General features: G+C 43.6%; 1 protein-coding gene across 6 annotated transcripts in view; it reads left to right on the top strand.

The window, feature by feature from the left end:
• LOC146869905 (vesicle-fusing ATPase-like) overlaps window positions 1-19,945 on the top strand; it is a 1,998,451-nt gene that overhangs the window by 1,376,544 nt on the left and 601,962 nt on the right. For all 6 annotated transcript variants that reach the window (XM_085624087.1, XM_085624086.1, XM_085624090.1 and 3 more), the window contains one exon: window positions 1,422-1,587. In XM_085624087.1, coding sequence (XP_085480213.1) covers window positions 1,422-1,587 — 166 coding nt within the window. The remainder of the gene's footprint in view (window positions 1-1,421; window positions 1,588-19,945) is intronic.

Raw genomic sequence — 19,945 nt, forward strand, 5'->3', positions numbered from 1 at the left:
ATAGGTTCAACAGCCGTCTGTGAGGTGCTGATAACATTTGCCACATTTGTAGCATTGGAATCGCAGAGTGTAGAAGGGTGTGTGGGCTTTGCTCATCACCTGTTGACATCTGTGGTGCTGGAATAATTGCTGTCATACGTGTTACGTCACTAAACTCATACGGCTTGTGAAACATCCAAGCACCACACAGATAACAAGTGTCCCAAAAGAGCCGCGCCCATTCTGCAGGAGTGGGGTAAGGGTACGGTATGTAGCTGGTGTTTTCTTTAGGAGCACACTGTCACAAACAAATTACTGTAGCATGGTGATAGTACGCTGTTTCTTACAAACAGTATATTTTCCATTGAGATCACCATAACATTTGCACAGAGACACAGTTTTACTGATAAAAATAAATAGCGCATAAAGATAATATGTGGAAATTGGGTTTCAGAGAACGTTTATCATTTGGGCATCACCAAGTAAAGTGTACTGATTTGTCTTGATCCTATTAATATCTTTTTTTCTCACGCTTCAGAATTAGAAAAAAGTGCTTCATTTATGCTTTCCTAACTGCTTATATATTTTGAAATATTTGTGCAATTCATTTATAGGTATTTACATTTTGTTGTATGTTAGAGGAAAAATACATCCTGCAGCCTTTCCTTTCACACCCCTCAAGATTGTCACAAAGTTCACTTTACAGAATCCTCAGTCTGGCGTTAGAGATTAAAAGTAAACACCAGGCTCCAAGTAAAAAAAAAAAGGGGCAATATGCAGGAAGACTAGACTGACATCTGACCTCTGTCTTTGAATGTCCAGCAAATGTGACAAGATATAAACAAAATGTAGTCTTGTTTAATACTCGTTCACTTTCGGAGTTCCAGCATGGTTATTTTGGGGCGCTGCAGCACCCCAATTTCCAGCGCCTATGATTAGCATTTTGTTGCATTTGGAGTGAGTGCTACAGGCTACAGTATTAATCTGTGCAAATCCAGACGTGGTTGGTGGTTCACTCCTAGTCTGGCTTTAGCAACGCTCACTCAAAAAAATCTGCCTACGATACATGAAGGTAGTTCTAATCACGAAGAGACCCAACTTAGTAGGCACTTCTAAGATGTTTAGTTGAATATGTTTGCAAAAGAACATCAAGCCACAAAACAGGGAATGGTGACCTGACGTGTAAACACGTAGAAGTAGCTACTGGGCACCATTAATCCCTCGGAGGGATCTTCAAAGCCGGACCTCGTTTTTCAGCCTTCATTTTAGTTCTGGTTAGGTAGCAGTTCTGTATCCATATTGAAGCCTGTGCTATTCTTTGAGGTTTGCTTTGAGCATCATAAGACTGTTCAGCTGTTTTTGTGTGGTAAATGTTGAATGATTGTGAAAAATAGTTCTACACTTATATTGTTAATTAGCTCGGCATTTCTCCTTTATTCCAGCTTGGAGCAAACAGTGGACTTCACATCATTATATTTGACGAAATTGATGCCATTTGCAAGCAGAGAGGTAGCATGGCGGGAAGCACTGGTGTCCATGACACTGTTGTCAACCAGTTGCTTTCCAAAATCGATGGAGTGGAGCAGCTCAACAACATCCTTGTTATTGGTACAGAATTATTTTCACTGGGGATGCATGTGGGCTGCGCGGGGGGGCAGGATATTTCTGTAGCGGAAACACATAAGGGATAATAGTTCTCTTAACCCCTAATTCCAAGTTGTGCGGAATAGAGTGGAGTGTTTACCACACCCAGTAAAGACCTTTGCCCAAGCGTGAGGTATTTAGCATGTGAAGCACCTCCTAATCTGCGTCTTCTACATCAGTCATAACATGCAAAATATTTTGTTTTACTGTCAAAGGGAAAGTTAGAGCTAAATTCTAGCATATTGCTGTCATTTTTGCTCCTCGGGCATACTCTTTTTGTCATTGCATTGGATTGCTGCTCCAATTGAGGTCACCCACAGTCCATGTTAGATTTGCTGTTCTTGCACTGCTCCCTCAATTCAAGATAATTATACTAATTTAAGTTTTAGTATCACACTTCTTTATCTACACAGAAAACTTAAAAGCTTTCAATTTTGTTTTTTAATGTGTACATATATTTTAGTAATCTACAAATTTGATTTAATGCTATAAACAGCTGCAGACCCCCTGCATTGGCGTTGTGGACCCACAGGTTAAGAACTATTGTCCTAGTCTGTTTCGACTCACTACTGTATTGGCAACTGTTAATTACTTTCCAGAAATGAAGCTCTTTTTAAGAAGCACACTACTTAGACTGCGCACAGTTTCCTCAAGGAGGTAGCTGCAGCCAAACATAGAATTCCATTGCAGTACTTTCCAGCAGTACTCTCTCAACCTGCAACTTTCTAAGCTGCATTAAAGACCAAACACATCCTCCTCCCTTCCATCCCACATAAGTCACTGCAAAATACAACACACACCTCTCCTTTCCGACTCGCATAGCCCACAAACTCTGCAGAAACCACTGCAATGAGACCTAATACTTCAAATCTTTGGACCTGTGTGGGCTCATCCATGAATGCCTACACTTTTCATGGACTATGGCCTGTTCTGCATTGTAGGATCTTCTGTGATGGTCATAAATTTACAATATTTTTTTTAAACCTCCAGCGGATCCTAGAACTTTTCCTATCCAAAAGTCAACTTTTGTATGTGTAGAAGAGAGCAAGATCCCATTTCTCAAATGCAGATATAACCTTTTTAGATTTAAATTGTTCTCCTTCCCAGATTCTTTCTTTTCAAATCAGTAACACAAGACAGCATTGCAGCATGAAACCACATGTACTGCCTAGATTAACATGGGTGCAAAGGAAATTCTATGAATGAAAAAAGTAGCCTGATTTGCTGGAAGACTAGAGCACAAAAGAAAATGAATTGTTCCTTTAAGAAATTGACAGCTTCCGTCTCCAGTATGCCTTGTGCAGGCAGTGCTTCTCCATCTCATTTTTTCAGTTCAAGCAGAATGGATATCTGAACACTTCAGGGGTTTTCATGTCTTTATTTTTAGGTTTTCACCTCAGAAATCTTCATAGCTTTACTTAATTCTGCATCTTAGACCTTTCTGTTTAATTTCCACCTTCTTTTTCCCATCTTAGAAGGGAACATTTTTTAAATACTTGCACTCTTCATGAAGTGGCCATCCTGTATGAGGAAGAAAGCTGCTTCTGACCTGCATAAATTATGTGTGGTCTGATTTCCACCCCTAACCTCTGTGAAAGGCTGCAGGTTTTGTCAGAAAAGGACAAAAAAGAGCCCTGAAATTCCTCCAGCCATCACTCGGCGACAAGATGATCATTGTTGAGTCCAAAGATGTACCTTGGTATCTTCTCCTAGAAAGATGCCAGTTTCATCTGATCCATTTCTTCCTTCACCTATCCTAGATGGTCATCAACCACCAGTAGATTATACTCCAATTTAGACATGGTACCTCTGACACAGCCTTTTAATTATTCTTAAACACTTACTTCACATACTGGGTCTTCTTTGCATTCTACCCCATTAGGGATCACAATTTTCCAGGATGTCCTTATCTGGGGAGCGTCTAAGTTGAATAAATATAAATACATATATATATGTAGTGCAGGGATCTACCGATGGTAGCGAAGCGTCCAATCCCTCCTTTCTTATATGCAGATGATGCAGTTTTAATGGCCCGTACACCGCTTGCACTCCAAAGGGTTGTGAATTCGTTTTCTAATTTCATGTCACAGCTCGGGCTCTCGATTAATTGCTCTAAAACATTCACAATGAATTGTGGGGCAGGGTCAAAGAAGAGGATTAAATCTATCACTATTGATTCTAGGTCTATAGAGTGTACTAAAACATTTTCTTATTTAGGGATTGTATTTGACAGGTCTGGTTCTTGGTCTTGAAAAACCGGGGTTTAAACCCAGCGGCGTCAGGGACACGCCTAAGATCTTCGAGTTCACCCGTCTTAGTATACAGAGACATGGAATACTTCTGGATGGCATCAGAGACCAAGTTTATTAGCTGCAGCTAGTAACAGTGATCCTAGAAATACATCACGGTGTAAATTCTCAGGAGACTGCTCATTTTACTAAGGCGAGACGTCTCCTTTTATACCCAATATTCTCATTATAAATGTACACCCACTGCACAAAATTCTAGCCAATAAGGTACATTTTCAAACAAAGTGTCACATAACAAAAACTCAATTTACAGTATCCCAACCCAAAAGTTAATTATTAGGAATGTCCCAAATTCAATCTCCACAAGCCGGACAAACCTATAATTGAAAGCATAACCCATGTAATGAAGAAACATAAAAAAAAGAAACGGTAACAGATGCTGAACAAGATAAGGCATGTGCAAGGAAACTAAAAGTTAACGATGTCCTGAACATTGATTGGCAATCTCAGACAAAGATCGATCAGGGAAATTGGCTTTGCGGGGTCAGTTTCGGGTGCAGAGGTCAGTTTCTTACAGTTCATTTCAGAGTCAAAAAGAAGCCTAGTTAATGTATACATGAACTAAGAAGGCCAGGCCACTTTATTCGCCAGGCTACCTTCACAGGCCTACGTGAGGGCAACACGAAATGGTGGCACAGAACAAAATGGAGTCAGACTCGAGAATTACAGAACCTCAGACCCTCCTTTTGCCATTACGTAGGCAATAACCTAAGACTCATGTTAATCTGAATCTAGGTCTATGTCGATATTCATTAGGTCATCAAGGTGTTGCTGTAGCATCATCTTATTATTCTCTACTTCTCTCGGAACAGGTCTCCGAACACACATAGTAGCACAAAGACTACAAATGGCGGGACCACACTGTATGCAAAGACAACAAGAGAAAAGGATGGTTAAAACCATGCCAAGGAATGTCAAAATCTTCCATCCCCATTTGGACAGCAGTCCCCAAAACCATCCCGTCAATGACCAGTCTCCTTCGTCTACATGGATAGACTCAGAGATTTTATACAACCTAGAGATGGCTTGGTACACTGTAGGGGCATTATCTGGTATGTAAAGACAGCAACTGGATCCAATCAATTTACATACTCCTCCTCGATCTGCAAGTATGATGTCTAATACCATACGGTTCTGCAAAGTCATAAGGCGGTCCGCTTGAAGCTCAGCTGTAACATTACTAAGAGCACCTGTTGTCTGTGACTTCCTGGACCCGGCGGCTCGAGGCTGTACAGGTTTCCAACGGGCGCCGAACAGCGAGGGCGGTGTGCCATTTTGTTCGCACCCCCACCCCGGGATCCCTGAGGCGACGAACGATCTGGCCTCATAAAGTAAACTCTTTTCTCTCCACCTCGATACCACTTGGCGGATTTTGAATTGTTTATTTACATTTTTTCACATAATAGCCCACGGTAGGGTGAACCTTAGTGCGTTCATACCTCTGGGGCTCTCACACTCCCACTCTGGTCCTGATGAAAGCCTGTGAAACACACCCAAGGCAGAAACATGTTGACCGCCATGGAGTGAATCCGGTCTGTTATTTTTTGACCCTCACTCCTTTTTAAACTCTCCCAATTAGCAAAACTATTAAATTATATATTTTTTGACTTAATTGGGTATTTTTAATTCCAAATTCACTGTCACCTCACAAAATCCCGCTCCGCAGTAACCTGGCGTTGTAGCACACTGGGATGGCACTCGGCCATACCCAGTGGAGCCCGATGATGAAGCATGTCACCAACCAGGTTGGTGAGTGAGGGCTTTCATACTTAATCTGTATTACCTCCCAAGGTCTGTGTTCCTCCCTATAACGATTTGGGAAGGTCCCGACTCTGGAGACCCATGCCTTTTGGATGGTAAGTGCCTTGTAGACACTACACTGACTTTGTTGTTTTGGATCATTAATAGTAGCTTCAACAATGCGGACAAGCTGTCGAATATGCCTACTATTGATCATAGGACCCCAAAAGGGCAAGAAGCCCTTGAAGAAATCTCCTACTTCGTGTGCTGCGGTATCTTCCTTATTGAAGACACCTCTACCATATCTCGTTCTATGATAGTCTGAAGCAGTAGTGTATGTAGGGGGAAGTAGAAACGCCACAACACGTTCCTGAAAAATCAGGTGGCAACCATGTGTAGGCTCTGTCATGACAAACAAAATATGTGCCTTTAGCTGGCACAAACGGTGGAGAAGTCTGAGATGAATCGACATAGGTTTGAGCACACACACTCTTACCTAGCTGAGCTTTCGGATTCCGACCATTACCTGGAAAACAAAAGTGGCCTCGGTGGGGCACAATCCAAATAGGGGGGAGACCTTTTTCTTCTCTCCTTCTCTGTCAAACTGGTACTATATCCAGTCACGTTCCAACCAACGTAAGCCTGCACCTCATCCTTAGGGATAGCATTATATGCATCAATATCTCGGATCATAGCTACTATTCCCCTTATTAAGGCACTATTGCTCGAGTTATCTTTAAGGGAACGTAAGGGGCGTACCTCATTTGCATAGATAAACATGGTCTGAAAAGCCCACACAGACCCATTAAAAGAAAAAGGCAAAACCAAATATGGCATACCTTCATCTGTCGTATGAGGCATAAGACCACAAACCCAACAATTAGTGGTATTTACTACTAACTGATGCTGATGCAACAACTGTATAAACGAGTTGTTGACAAATTCTGATCTCCTTGTCTGTTCATGTTCAGGCAACGTATAAAACTGGTGCAAAGAAACAGTAGTGAAAGAAAGCATAGGTTGGGAGGTGGGTGCAGATGTCTGTTGTGTAGCATAGACAGTCCAACCCACACAAGCTAATGTGATACTTAAAAACATCAAAAAGCACAATATTATAAAACATTTGCTATGTATCAATGTACAAAATCTTGTCTTAAGATCTATTCTCTCAACATATCTTTCAGTTACAACAGACTCCATCCTCTAACGTGCTGCTCGCGGCAATTTTCCTTCTTCACTCAAGTGTGCGTCCAGGCGTCCTAGACGTCCCTAGAACCGCAGACCTTTCGTCAATACGCGGGCCACCCCTTAAGTTCTTATACCGCGACCCTGCAGCTGAACCCGGATGGTGGTTCGAAAAAGAATAATAGTCTCTTGTCTGAAAGAGTGTAATTCACAAAAAAATTCTAATTTTATTTGTCCTTTTTAGACCTTAAGTTGTAGCGTTCTTTACCAGGCACAGTTTGATCCTGAAAGAGTGTCTCTGGGTACGTAGTATCAAGTCTCAAACACGGCGGCACAGCTTCTTGCAAGACTTTACCATCCGCACGTTCTGACTGAGGCCATTCCAGATGTGCATCACTAAAAGGTACAAATCTCGGAACCCTTTCACTCTCGGAATCGGCAACACCTTCCCGGACCCACTTATCGTACGGTAAGGGCAAAGGTATCTTCTTACAATGGGTACCATGTACCCAGTTTTTCTTGCCGAACACCTTAATAGCAGTCCGAGTTGATAACAGGACTTGGTATGGACCGGTCCATCTTGGTTCCAAGTTCTTTGACCTCTGGAAATTCTTGGTTAGAACCCAGTCACCAGGTTGAATCGTGTGGCCTGCGTCTACAGAAACTGAAGGCAAAGTGTCATGGACCTGTTGGTGAAGAACACGCAGTTTAGCAGTTAAATCATGTAAGTAGTCAACCAACATAGGGTACTCGATATCACTGTACGTCTTAGGCCTCGGCACACCTCAGACATTCGCCGGGCGTCCAAAAACAATCTCGTATGGGCTAAGTCCCACGCGAGAATGTACTGTCGTTCTCGTGGACAAAAGTGCCAATGGTAAGGCATCGGGCCATGTAAGACCAGGGCTCGCTTGCACCTTGGCCAACTTCAGCTTCAGAGTGCCATTATAGCACTCGACTAGGCCTGCTGACTGGGGGTGATTCGCAGCGTGGAATTTCTGTTGGATACCCAGACCCGCACATACTTTCTTCATAATCTGACCCACGAATTCACTTCCATTATCACTCCATACCATCCTCGGCAAGCCATATCTGGGAAAGAATTCTTTGAGCAAAACCTTGGCTGTAGACAAGGCAGTATTATCCTTTGGGGGTAGGCCTCTATCCATCTGGAAAAGGCACAAACAACTACAAGGATATACTTCAAGTTATTGCATCTTTCCATATGAATATAGTCCATCTGCAGCACCTCAAACGTACTCGTTGGAGGAGCAAAATGACCCGCTGGAGTTGGGGTTCCCTTTCCAGGATTATGCATCAAGCAAATCATGCAGTGTTTAACCAAATTCTCAGCACACTTAGGAATTCCACCATTCTGCCATACCGGAGCCAACAACTTACATATCCCTTTTGAACTCTTGTGAGCCAACCCATGAGCCATAGTAACCACCGGAAGCACATATGCATCCGGCAACAACCATCACTGGTGCTCTGACAACCGAACCCAACAGCCTGTTGAATCCAACATTCCCGTACTCTCTCTCTCCACATACTCAATTCTTTCTCAGTAGCTTCTGCCTGAAATCATCTTCACACTTTCCGTTGTATCTTCACACATTCTTCCTTCCACAACCCATCTGGCAGGACCTGCAACATACATCCGACTCGTCACATCTTTCGCCGTTTCTCTCGCTACTTCATCTGCAAACGCATTCCCTTGACCCACATCATCCGTAACCTTCGTATGCGCACTACACTTCACTATCGCAATTTGGGTCGGCAAAGTAAGTGATTCAAGAAGTTCACTCACTAATTGTCCATGCTAAATTTTCGTACCATGGGAAGTAAGAAATCCTCTCTCTTTCCACAAGCGACCAAAACTATGAGCCACGCCAAATGCGTATTGGCTATCAGTATAAACATTCACTCTCTTTCCTTTTGACAACACACACGCTCTAGTCAATGCTATCAACTCCGCTGCTTGCGCTGAATTCTGTGCAATACGTGCTGTTTCAACAATCGTGTGCAAAGTTGTGACAGCATATGCTGCAGTCGTCTCTCCATTCGGAAGCTTAAAGCACGAACCATCTACCCATAGGGTACCATCAGGATTCGAAAGAGGAGTATCTTTCAGATCAACTCTACCCTTCGTTTCCTCCTCTGTCCGGAGAAAACAGTCATGCTGTTCCTGAGCGTCTGTCTCTACAAAAATCGGCAACAATGTAGCTGGATTCAATGTGTTGCACCGCTTGATGTGCACACGGCTAGCCAAAAGCGTCAACTCATAACCTGACAAACGCGCACTGGTAAGATGTTGAGTCTTCGTTCTATTCAATAGGGTATCCGCTGCATTTGGGACCATCACAATCAATGTATTATCCAATACCAAACCAGCAGACTGTCGGATAGAAACAGCCGCTGCCGCTGTAGCTCTTAGATAACTAGGCAACGCCCTAGCTACCGGATCTAAAAGTAGCTGAAAAATATGCACAAAAATTCGGAATCCACTGTCTACAATACGAGGTGATACCTAAGAAGGCACGCACCTCTCTCTGTGTACATGGCACAGTCATTTGGGCAATCGCTTGAATACGCTCTGGGGTCAATCGCCTTTCCTCCTTCGACAAGAAATGACCTAAGTAGGTCACTTCTTGGCGGCAATACTGCAACTTCGAAGGTGACACTTTATGATGAAGGTCAGACAGGTGTCGCAACAAAGAAAGAGTAACTTCTTTACAAATCTCTTCATCATCAGCAGCAACCAACAGATCATCAACATACTGGATAAAACACCAGAAGGCAATGCAAGAGTATCAAGCTGAGTTTTCAAAGCCTGACTGTAAATGGAGGGACTCTCACAATAACCTTGAGGAGCGCGCTTATACCGGAAACTGCGGCCTCCTAAAGAGAAGCCAAAAATATCCCTACTTTCCTCAGCAATCGGAATACTGAAGAAAGCGTTCTTCAGATCAATAACAGAAAACCAAGCAGCTGAGGCAGGGATCATAGTCAATAAAGCAGTAATGTCCGGGACAACAGGAAACTGTGGCACAACGATCTTATTGACCTCTCGAAGGTCGATCACAAACCGATACACAGGTGGCTGAGAAGAGTCAGTACGCTTAAGGACAGGCAGAACAGGACTGTTACACACATTACCTCTCGTTTCTTCAACCACACCTTTCTCAACCAAATCATAGATAATCGCTAAAAGAGCTCTTTTGCCATCACTGGAAATTTGGTACTGGGGAATGCGAGGTAATTTAGCATTCAACTTAAGGGTAACAACGTAGGGTGGAATCTGCAAGAGACCAACATCATTGGGACCTGTAGCCCAAAGTGTATCAGGGAGAGAACGCAGTTCCAGTGGAAGGCGATCCTTAGACAGATACATCGGGGAAATCACTTTCTTACCCACCGTATGATGTACTCCCGAAGGAGAACAATGTAATGTCGCATGCAATCTTTTCAACAAGTCCAAACCCAACAGATTCTCACCACAGCCCGTCGTTAGAATAAGGGGAGCCTCCAATTCACAGGGACCAATAGAAAGGGGCAAAGGACAAGAAACCGGATTACGAACTGGGCGCCAAAAAATCCTACTGAAACATTGGTCAAGCCAGACAAAGGTGCGCCGGGGAGTTTAGAGTGCATGATAGAACTCTTTGCTGCACCAGTATCCAAAAGAAAAGGTTCTGCCACACCTGATGTAATCACTTCAACATAAGGTCCACTCTGGTCTACTGGAACTGACACTACTCCCTCCCTTTTTCCATGGCTGTTCTAACTATCATTAAAACCAGCACTCTCACTTCCAACATAATAATCGTCAGTGTAGTACTGAGCGGACTGGATGGTCGGAACATTCTGTTGGTCAAAATAATTCATAGAATTCTGAGGGGAAAAGGAACGTTCATTCTGGGGAAACGTACCACGTCCCCTACCCCTAGGTACTTATTGGAAACCACCACAACCTCTCAGACCAGACATACCATTCGCACGCTGTAGCAAGATCGGGCAACTATTCTTGAAGTGACCTTCTTCTTTACAATAAGCACACTGATTAGGGCCTAGCGGGAGTCGCGAAGCAAAAGACTCAGGTTTCTGCAACAGTTTCTGAAACTGTGGGGGTTGCTGAAACTGGGAAGGTTGCTGAAACTGACGCTGATTAGGGCGAGGCAGATAAGCCTGCTGCAGAAGAACTTTCGTTTTTAATTCTCTAGTCTTCTTCTCTACTTTATCCTTCTCATCTTTATCTCTATTCTCATAGTATTGTGCGGTAGCCAATATCTGAGCCGAAGAAGAAACAGCCCATGAACTCTCACAGTCCTTTAACTTATTAGAAAGTTCAGGACGTAAATTAAAAACAAACTTATCTACAAACAACCTCTGACCACCTTCTGTACTCATATCCTGACCACTATGATCAATGAATGTTTCCTCAAACCTAGTGAAGAAATCAGACACACTCTTGTCTTTCTTTTGTTTGCATGCTGCTAACTTGTCCCAATTCACCCGCAGAGGAGGCATCATAGTTTTCATTAAATTAATAATCCTACCAGGTAGTTCTGCAACTAAGGGTTCAGGATTGGCACCTCCTACCTGCCGACCATCTGCAGCAGTAATATTAACCCACGTATCTCCTAACTCTGGCGCGTGATCCTCGTGACGGATCTTCGCCCACAAGGGTTGAGGAACTACATTACCCATCAACATATCTATGTCAGCTAAATTCATAACACACGCATCAACTGTCTTAGACAACTCCTTATAATAACCAGCAGGATTTTTACGGGGGTCAGGCAAAGTCTGCTTAAGAGCCAGGACCTCAGCTCTCTTCCTAGGGACATGCACCCACACTCGCTGAAAATGAGCCGGTGCAGCCGCAATACCATGAGCGGCATCAGCCACAACTGCCTCTCTCCATACAGGGGGAACCTCTCTCATAGGATACTGCTTCACTTTTCTCCTAATAGAAGGGTCAGGTTCGAACAATGACTGAGGTGGAAGTCTAGACCTAAAAGTGAGTAGTGTCTCTACCGCTTCCTCAACATCGGAACCCACTATCGTCCCTTTTGCAAATTCAGACTGAACATTAAGCAATTCCAGTGGAATTGAACCCAACTCATTATCTTCAAACATACCTTTGTTTTGGTGCCCCCCACTGTAGGAAGATATCCATAACCACTTGTGGACTGTACTTGGAGGTATTCGAAACCCATCTACGAGCAAGGAGATATAACACTGCCCGCTCTTTGGGACCAGGGAGCTGACTACGTCTCTGCTTACGTTCAGAAACAGGGGTCATTCAGTGACCCAAAGAAAGGAGACAAAAGACTAGTGACAGTCTCAGTCATTCGTTGCCGAGCAGAAGGAGAAGAAGTTGACATGAGGACAGGAGACAAAGTGTTTTGAGGTGACAGAGACGTAGGGAAAGAAATAAGAGAAGTTGAAGATAAAGGAGTGTAAGGCAAAGGAGTTTGAGGCAAGGCTGGTGGCAAGGCTGGCGGCCCTGGAGGGGGCTGCGCCGGGGGAGGAAGAACCACCTGTGAAGCAACGGGTGGCTGAACAACAACAGGGGGTTGAACGACAAGGGGTGCAACAACTGGAGGTGCAGTAGCACCCTGCACATAAGGGGGAGGTAATCTCAGTAAATGTGACATCAAAGGATCCTTTTCAGGGTCTATAGTCACATTTGAAAGGGGAGGTGGCAAAGCCGGGTAACATTTGTCAATGGCCATGCAATGTTGTCTGACACTTCAATCGCACAATCTTCTTCATCTTCCTTAAACTGCCTAGCAGCTTGCATTACCGATATATTCCTTTCCTTCCTATCGCTCTTAGCTTGCTTAATTTCTCGTTGTTTGGCTTCCTTACGCCAAAGGCGGAAAGAGTCAAACATCGCCGGCCGGGCTTTCTTCTTAAATAGCGCAACTTCTAGGTTATCTAAAACATCTGATTCAAAACTACCATGTTGGGGCCATCGTGAAACACCATCTTTCTTTGTATAACGGACCCATACTTCATTAAAGGTAATGGGACCTACACCATGCTTTGAATAGAGCTCATAAGTTGGAGTTCCAACCGGAGGTATCGTACACGAGTCCTCCAATCGGGAATCCCTATTACAACTACAACAAAACCATTTCCTAAATTTGCTAAAACCAGGCATCTTTTTGCTCACTAGTCTTGCTTCAAACTTCAAGGGGCTATCAAAAATGATACACCCGCAAATATACGAACCCCCTGGCTTCGACTATTGCAATGGCCGAATCAAAACCAAGAAACAAATCAAAGTCGTGGGAGCGACCCACTTATACTTAACCAAAATGTCTGTCACGCCACCAGAAGACCGTCTAACGTCTTGCCTTACAAATCAACACAAGAGGGTCCAAGACAGGGCGACAGTCAGGGCAGCAGTCCTTCGCAGCCGTCGGAAAGGGGAAGCCTCGCAGAAAAAACCTTCGGTCCACGTCAACATGCAGGGGTCAAGGAAGTGGCGGCCTTCCTCCAGAATTTCCTCACAGGGCTCCTCACAATCTTCGGGCTTGGACCAGTACCGCTGAAGTCGCCCCACGTTGGGCGCCAGTTGAAGAACCGGGGTTTAACCCAGCGGCGTCAGGGACACGCCTAAGATCTTCGAGTTCACCTGTCTTGGTATACAGAGACACGAAATACTTCTGGATGGCATCAGAGACCAAGTTTATTAGCTGCAGCTAGTAACAGTGATCATAGAAATACATCACAGTGTAAATTCTCAGGAGACTGCTCATTTTACTAAGGCGAGACGTCTCCTTTTATACCCAATATTCACATTATAAATGTACACCCACTGCACAAAATTCTAGCCAATAAGGTACATTTTCAAACAAAGTGTCACATAACAAAAACTCAATTTACAGTATCCCAACCCAAAAGTTAATTATTAGGAATGTCCCAAATTCAATCTCCACAAGCCGGACAAACCTATAATTGAAAGCATAACCCATGTAATGAAGAAACATAAAAAAAGAAACGGTAACAGATGCTGAACAAGATAAGGCATGTGCAAGGAAACTAAAAGTTAACGATGTCCTGAACATTGATTGGCAATCTCAGACAAAGATCGATCAGGGAAATTGGCTTTGCGGGGTCAGTTTCGGGTGCAGAGGTCAGTTACTTACAGTTCATTTCAGAGTCAAAAAGAAGCCTAGTTAATGTATACATGAACTAAGAAGGCCAGGCCACTTTATTCGCCAGGCTACCTTCACAGGCCTACGTGAGGGCAACACGAAATGGTGGCACAGAACAAAATGGAGTCAGACTCGAGAATTACAGAACCTCAGTCTGAGGCAGTGAAGATTAGACGCCTATTGTTTAAGTCACTAATGGCATTATCAAATTTTAGCCGTAAACTAGGCAGACGCCCAACGGGGGAATTTCTACACATCTATAGGGCCAAATGTGTGGCAATAGCCACCTATGGAGCGGCAATATGGGGCTACGCAGAGGTACATACACTGCAAATTGCGGAAAACACATTTTTTAAATTTATTCTTTCCCTTCCTGATAGTACCTCAAATTATATCTGCCTTCAGGAACTGGGTATGCCATATTTGGAGGACACGATTAAGATCCAACCGGTCCTCCTTTGGCATAAAATTTGGACATCAGATGAGACTGGCTTTAATCGGGATATACTAACAAATGCGCTGGGGATAGATGGTGCCAAACAAATGAGATGGCTAGAATATGTGAAAACATTCCTTTTAAAGTTAGGACATCTGGAATATTTCACTGAGCCACATTTAATGTGCAGTGTCTCAAGAAAATCCCTTAAGGACAGTTGTATGAGTCTTTTGGGCGAACGCACAGTGACTACTGAATTGAGGAAATCTACGGTACAAGCCCATCAGTTAACTCTGCTGACCCCAACGATACAGCCGTACTTATTATTAATAGTTGGTGATTTTGATCGTCCCCTGTTGACACGTTTCAGGGTAAATATTTTACATAGATTTTTAAGTTTTCCTAAGGTAAATGATTGGGCTAGAGTTTTGTGTAAGTGCCCATGTGATGACATTTCTGTACAATCAACTATTCACATTTTGCTATTCTGTAGGTATTAGGATACCCCAAGAAGGAGATGGATCATCCCCGTCTTAAAGAAATTGGGGCTCAAACAGTGTCGACCTGCATTTCTAGCAATACAATACCTAAAAAATGAATGTTATTGCATCAGTTATTGGGTTTTAAAAAAATGTTTTAAATTATGGAAAACATTAATTTTGTAAATTGTATATATGAATCCAAATGCCCTGAAACCCCTTCATTGTATGAACTATATTGTGTTTTTATGATTATTTGCAACCATTATGTATTTAAGTAGTAAAGATTTGAATGAATAAATTAAAAAAAAAAAAAAAATATATATATATATATATATACACACACACACACATATATATATATATATATATATTTTTTTTCACTCTTTATATACTTTCTTTTGCACACATTAGTATGGTCAGTATGTTTGGTTTCACGTTGTAATGCTGTGTTATGTGTTTCTGATTGGAAAAGAAAGAACTAGGAAAATATTTTGCCTGTTAAGACGTAGAAGGTTATGCCTGCGTTTGATAAATTAGAAGTGAGAGATTATTCCCTTCTGCACATGGATATGTTAATTTTTAGATATGAAGTGTTCCGGGATATCCGCAGGCATGCTGGAGTATTCTACGTTCATGGCTGGAGTGAAGCAAACTGTGATGCAGAACTAGGATTACAATCAAGTAACATTTTCTACTGTTTCATTTTCTCTGCCACATGGCAATATTCATAAACTCCTTTTCACTTCACTGGGAACCACTGATAACTTGAATTAACTCCAGAAATGTCCATCTTCCAGCACAACTTCATCACCTTGCCTCATTCTTTCAAACTATGTCCGATTTATCACACCCTTACCATAGATATTTCCTGAGTCAATCTACGCCATCCTCGCACCAACTTCTTTATATTTGTCTACTGTTGTAACTCTTTAGCACCCACTTTATTTCACTGTTGATAACGTTTGCAAGGTGAAGAATCGTGCATACCTCTCTCCCCCTTTATCTGGTTTCAACATTTTTCAGCTTACCATTAATTACCATATATCATCTGGATGACAAGTTTGTTTTACCTAGAGTCACTGAAAACAACACCACTACGCCCATTCCATAAAACTAGGTGGTAACAAATAGCTAAACAGAAATTTACCACAGATGAATACATTGGTATTAAGCCAGATAGCAGGGGCTATTGTGAATTTAAATATAGACGTATAAAGTATGGGTGTGCGAAACTCTCATAATTTGCTTTTGTACAGTTACGTAAAATATCAGCAAAATTTTGCGGAATTACGTGAAATACAAAAGTAGCATTTATTGCTATATTTTTGTGCAAAATGTGTCATTCATTTCGGACTCGAGGATGCATTTCACTTTCTAAACAAAATAGCGTACAAAACAGAAGTGCTGAAAACAAAAGCCACCTTTTTTCTGGTCATTTCCATATTAGCAAATTCAGCATTACATTTTTGTAATGAATGCAGCATAATTACGCAACATGTCATAAACATCATAATTTCAGGAATTTTGCATAACAAGGGTAACGCAAAATTACAAAAGATCACGCTAGTGTAAGGTAAATTTTGCCCCTGCCGGAAAAGCTTTCCAGTTAAAAGATAATCAAATATGCATTATATCCATTGAAAACTTAGTCTAAATAACCACTGTTGAATACTTGCCATTGAACTGTTCAGGGTCCTATTATTTCTCTTTTATTACCTTTAATGGGTTTTGATAATCCATGATGTTAGACTTATTGATTACTGCGATCTGATTGGTTAATAATGCAGACAGCATAATTATGTATATAATGTTTGTCTAATTGCCCTAACTTTTTTTGTTAGATTTATCATCTCACTTCTTACATTATCAAACCTCACTTTTACATTTCAATATCTACTGTTGTGGCTCTGGTCCAAGAAGGAAGCGTGGCTTGTACAATAGAAATCAAATACCTTGAAATGATGTTAATGAAGAGGGGTTTCGAGCAAAGAATTTCGGACTTGGTCAGGTACCCTGTGTGATTTAATTCCAGTGTCACCCCTACTAACAAGCTGTACTGTAATCCATGAAATCCTCTGAAGTAACCCTACAGAGCTTTATACAACTCCTGTATATCTCCTATAGGTCTCAATTATTTAAAATTACCTCTTTTATGCTTTTCTTTAGACATATGCAGTTTAATAGTCATCAATAATGGGATTGTAAAGTCATGTTTCCAACAAGCTTTCTTCCAGAGGACCTTGTGTTAATATTTGTAGTTATCAAGCATGTCCTCATGGCATTACTTTCTTTATCCTCGCCCTTCTGGCCTTATAATACTGGTGCACTTAAAGACAATAAGATGCCATGGTTCAAGTACGGCAAGAACTTGAAAGGATACAAGTGAATAAACAAAGACAACCACTCTGAAAAGTTATGTGTTCGAGGCATATGAGCTGCAGATTACAGACTAAGCATAGATCACCATCTGGTGTTGGGCCCGGATGTTTGCACTTGTTTTTGTCCTGGAAAGTCTTTGGCAGTCACGAGGTAGGTGACTCCTCCTTAGGATCATAGTGCGCATGGGCATCGGCTCCATCTTCAGATTGTGTTTTTTCCACCATCGGGCTCGGATGTGTTTCTCGCGCTCCAGTTCGGAACCGTTACCGATGCCTGTTTCGACGCGCAATTCTTCACCCTTTCGACGGTATTGTCTCGATGGTGAACCCTAATCGGCGCACATCTCTACAAGTCTTCGATTCCGGTCGTCGAAGAAGGCCTTCGGGCCGACCTGAGCCTTGGTATCTGGCTCATGGAAAGGATGCCTTTCAAAAAGTGTCCTCGATGTGGGTCGAAGTTTCCCCACACCGATCTGCATGAGGTGTGTAACCTCTGCCTCTCTCCCGAGCACGAGGCCAGAGACTGCCTAGCTTGTGCCTCTTTCCGCTCGAAGAAGACCATCCGGGATCGATGAGTTCGAAGGCCCATGGTTCGCTTGTCGAGTTCGATCCCCGACGACATCTTCCAAGTGGGCGTCAATGTGCCAGAGGAGCGGGTCGAAGAAGGCCTCATCAGCGCGTCCGAAGCCGATGACTCTGATGTCGAAGAAGTGACTCCAGCTCAACGGGTCGTAAGTAGAGACGTCGACCCCGACCCACTCCCTACAACAACAAAGGCTTAGGTCACACCTTCACCTTCGGGCTCAGGTGCACACTGACACTGCTTTCCATGCCCCGCCCTCGGGCCCGGCAAAGAAGCCTACCGGCGACTCGGGCTCGAGTCTGCCTGCCACCGGCGCCGAAGCCCAATCATCAGCACCAAAAAAGAAGCCGCACCCATCCTCCGGGCCGACCGCTACTTCCACCCCAAAGCCCTCAGCACCGAAAACACCAAGCAGTGACTCCCTGGCACCGAAAAAACACTCGGAGCCACACCCCAAAAGTTCGGACTCACACTCTTCGGAGCCGAAAAATCCATCGACACTGAAGAAACACACAGAGACTGGTAAACCACACGGCTCGAAGCCCAAAACCGCTCCGAAGCAGCGCCGAAAAAGCCCTCGATGCCGACACACTCGGCACCGAACACCCAACCTTCTTCAGAAGAGCTTTTTCGACCAGACCCTCAACAAAAAACTAACTAAAGACCCTTAAACTGGTCAATTGACTCGGAGTTCCAGATAAAGACCACTGGACATGCCTGCACCAGCTCCACCACCTAAAAAGAAGGACATAGCCACATCACCTCTTAGGGTCCCTTCTCCACCTCCACCTCCTCCTCCACCTCCCCAACCACCTAGTTCTCCTACGCCATCCCCTACACCAGTAGACGATGACGACACATATGATGACACAGGGGACGGTGACAATGACCTGCCACTAGGGGACCCTAGTCCACCAGGTTCGCCTGACCCCTGGGATGACTATAATATGCCTGATGTCCCTAATGTCCCACAAGATGACATCTACCCCTCTAGGCCTTCCCCACCAGAAGACACCATGGGTTTTAATCAGCTGATACACCGGGCTGCCCAGTACCACGGGGTCGACCTTCATTCAGAACCGGTCGAAGAGGATTTTTTAATGGACACTTTTTGACACCACCCAAAGTTCCACATCCACTTTACCCATGCTCAAAGGGGTTAACACGCTACAGAAGTATTTAAGGACCCTGTCAGTGCTAGAGTCATCAATCCTAGAATTGAGAAAAAATACAAAGCTGCCCCTACAGACCCAGCTTACATTAAGGGCCCTGTTCCATTAGACTCCATGGTGGTCTCAAATGCTAGAAAAAGGGCCAATTCGCAGACATCAGGTGATGCAGCTCCGCCCGACAAAAAGCCTAAACTCCTTGACGCCTCTGGCAAAAGAACAGCGTCACAGGCAGCTAACATTTGGCGCATCGCAAACACTCAGGCCTTGTAAGCCAGATACAATAGGGCTCACTATGATGAGTTGGGGTCTCTACTTCAACATCTCCCAAACAAATACAAGCATAAGGCCAACGACCTCATACAGGAGGGTAAAATTATCACCAACACCTCCATCCGGTGCGCTCTTGATGTGGCAGATACGGCATCCAGAGCAGTAAACACAAGTGTCCTTCTGCGCAGGCACGCGTGGCTACGCATTTCCGGTTTTAAACCGGAGGTGCAAAGCTCTATCCTCAACCAACCATTCGACCAACACCTTTTTGGCCCTTATGTTGATGCATCCCTTGAGAAGATGAAAAAGGACACAGACACAGCCAAATCAATGTAAGCCTTGCAATCGCAAGCTCCCAGACGTTCTTTTCGTCGCTCATCCTACAAGGGCAACTCCAGGGGATACTAGTCTGATACCCAATCCACCTCTTACAAGGCTCCCACCCAATCCACTTTCACCAGAGGTTATCAGAGAGGAGGATACAGAGGCAACAATAACAAGGGCAGAGGCAAGACTAACAACACCCGCTCTGCCTCCACCCCTGCCCAATGACTTCCCTCCGCTTCCCCCGGACCATTCCACTCCTGTCGGGGGA

The sequence above is a fragment of the Triturus cristatus genome, chromosome 1_1 (genome assembly GCF_964204655.1).
Source record: "Triturus cristatus chromosome 1_1, aTriCri1.1, whole genome shotgun sequence".
Lineage (NCBI taxonomy): Eukaryota > Metazoa > Chordata > Amphibia > Caudata > Salamandridae > Triturus > Triturus cristatus.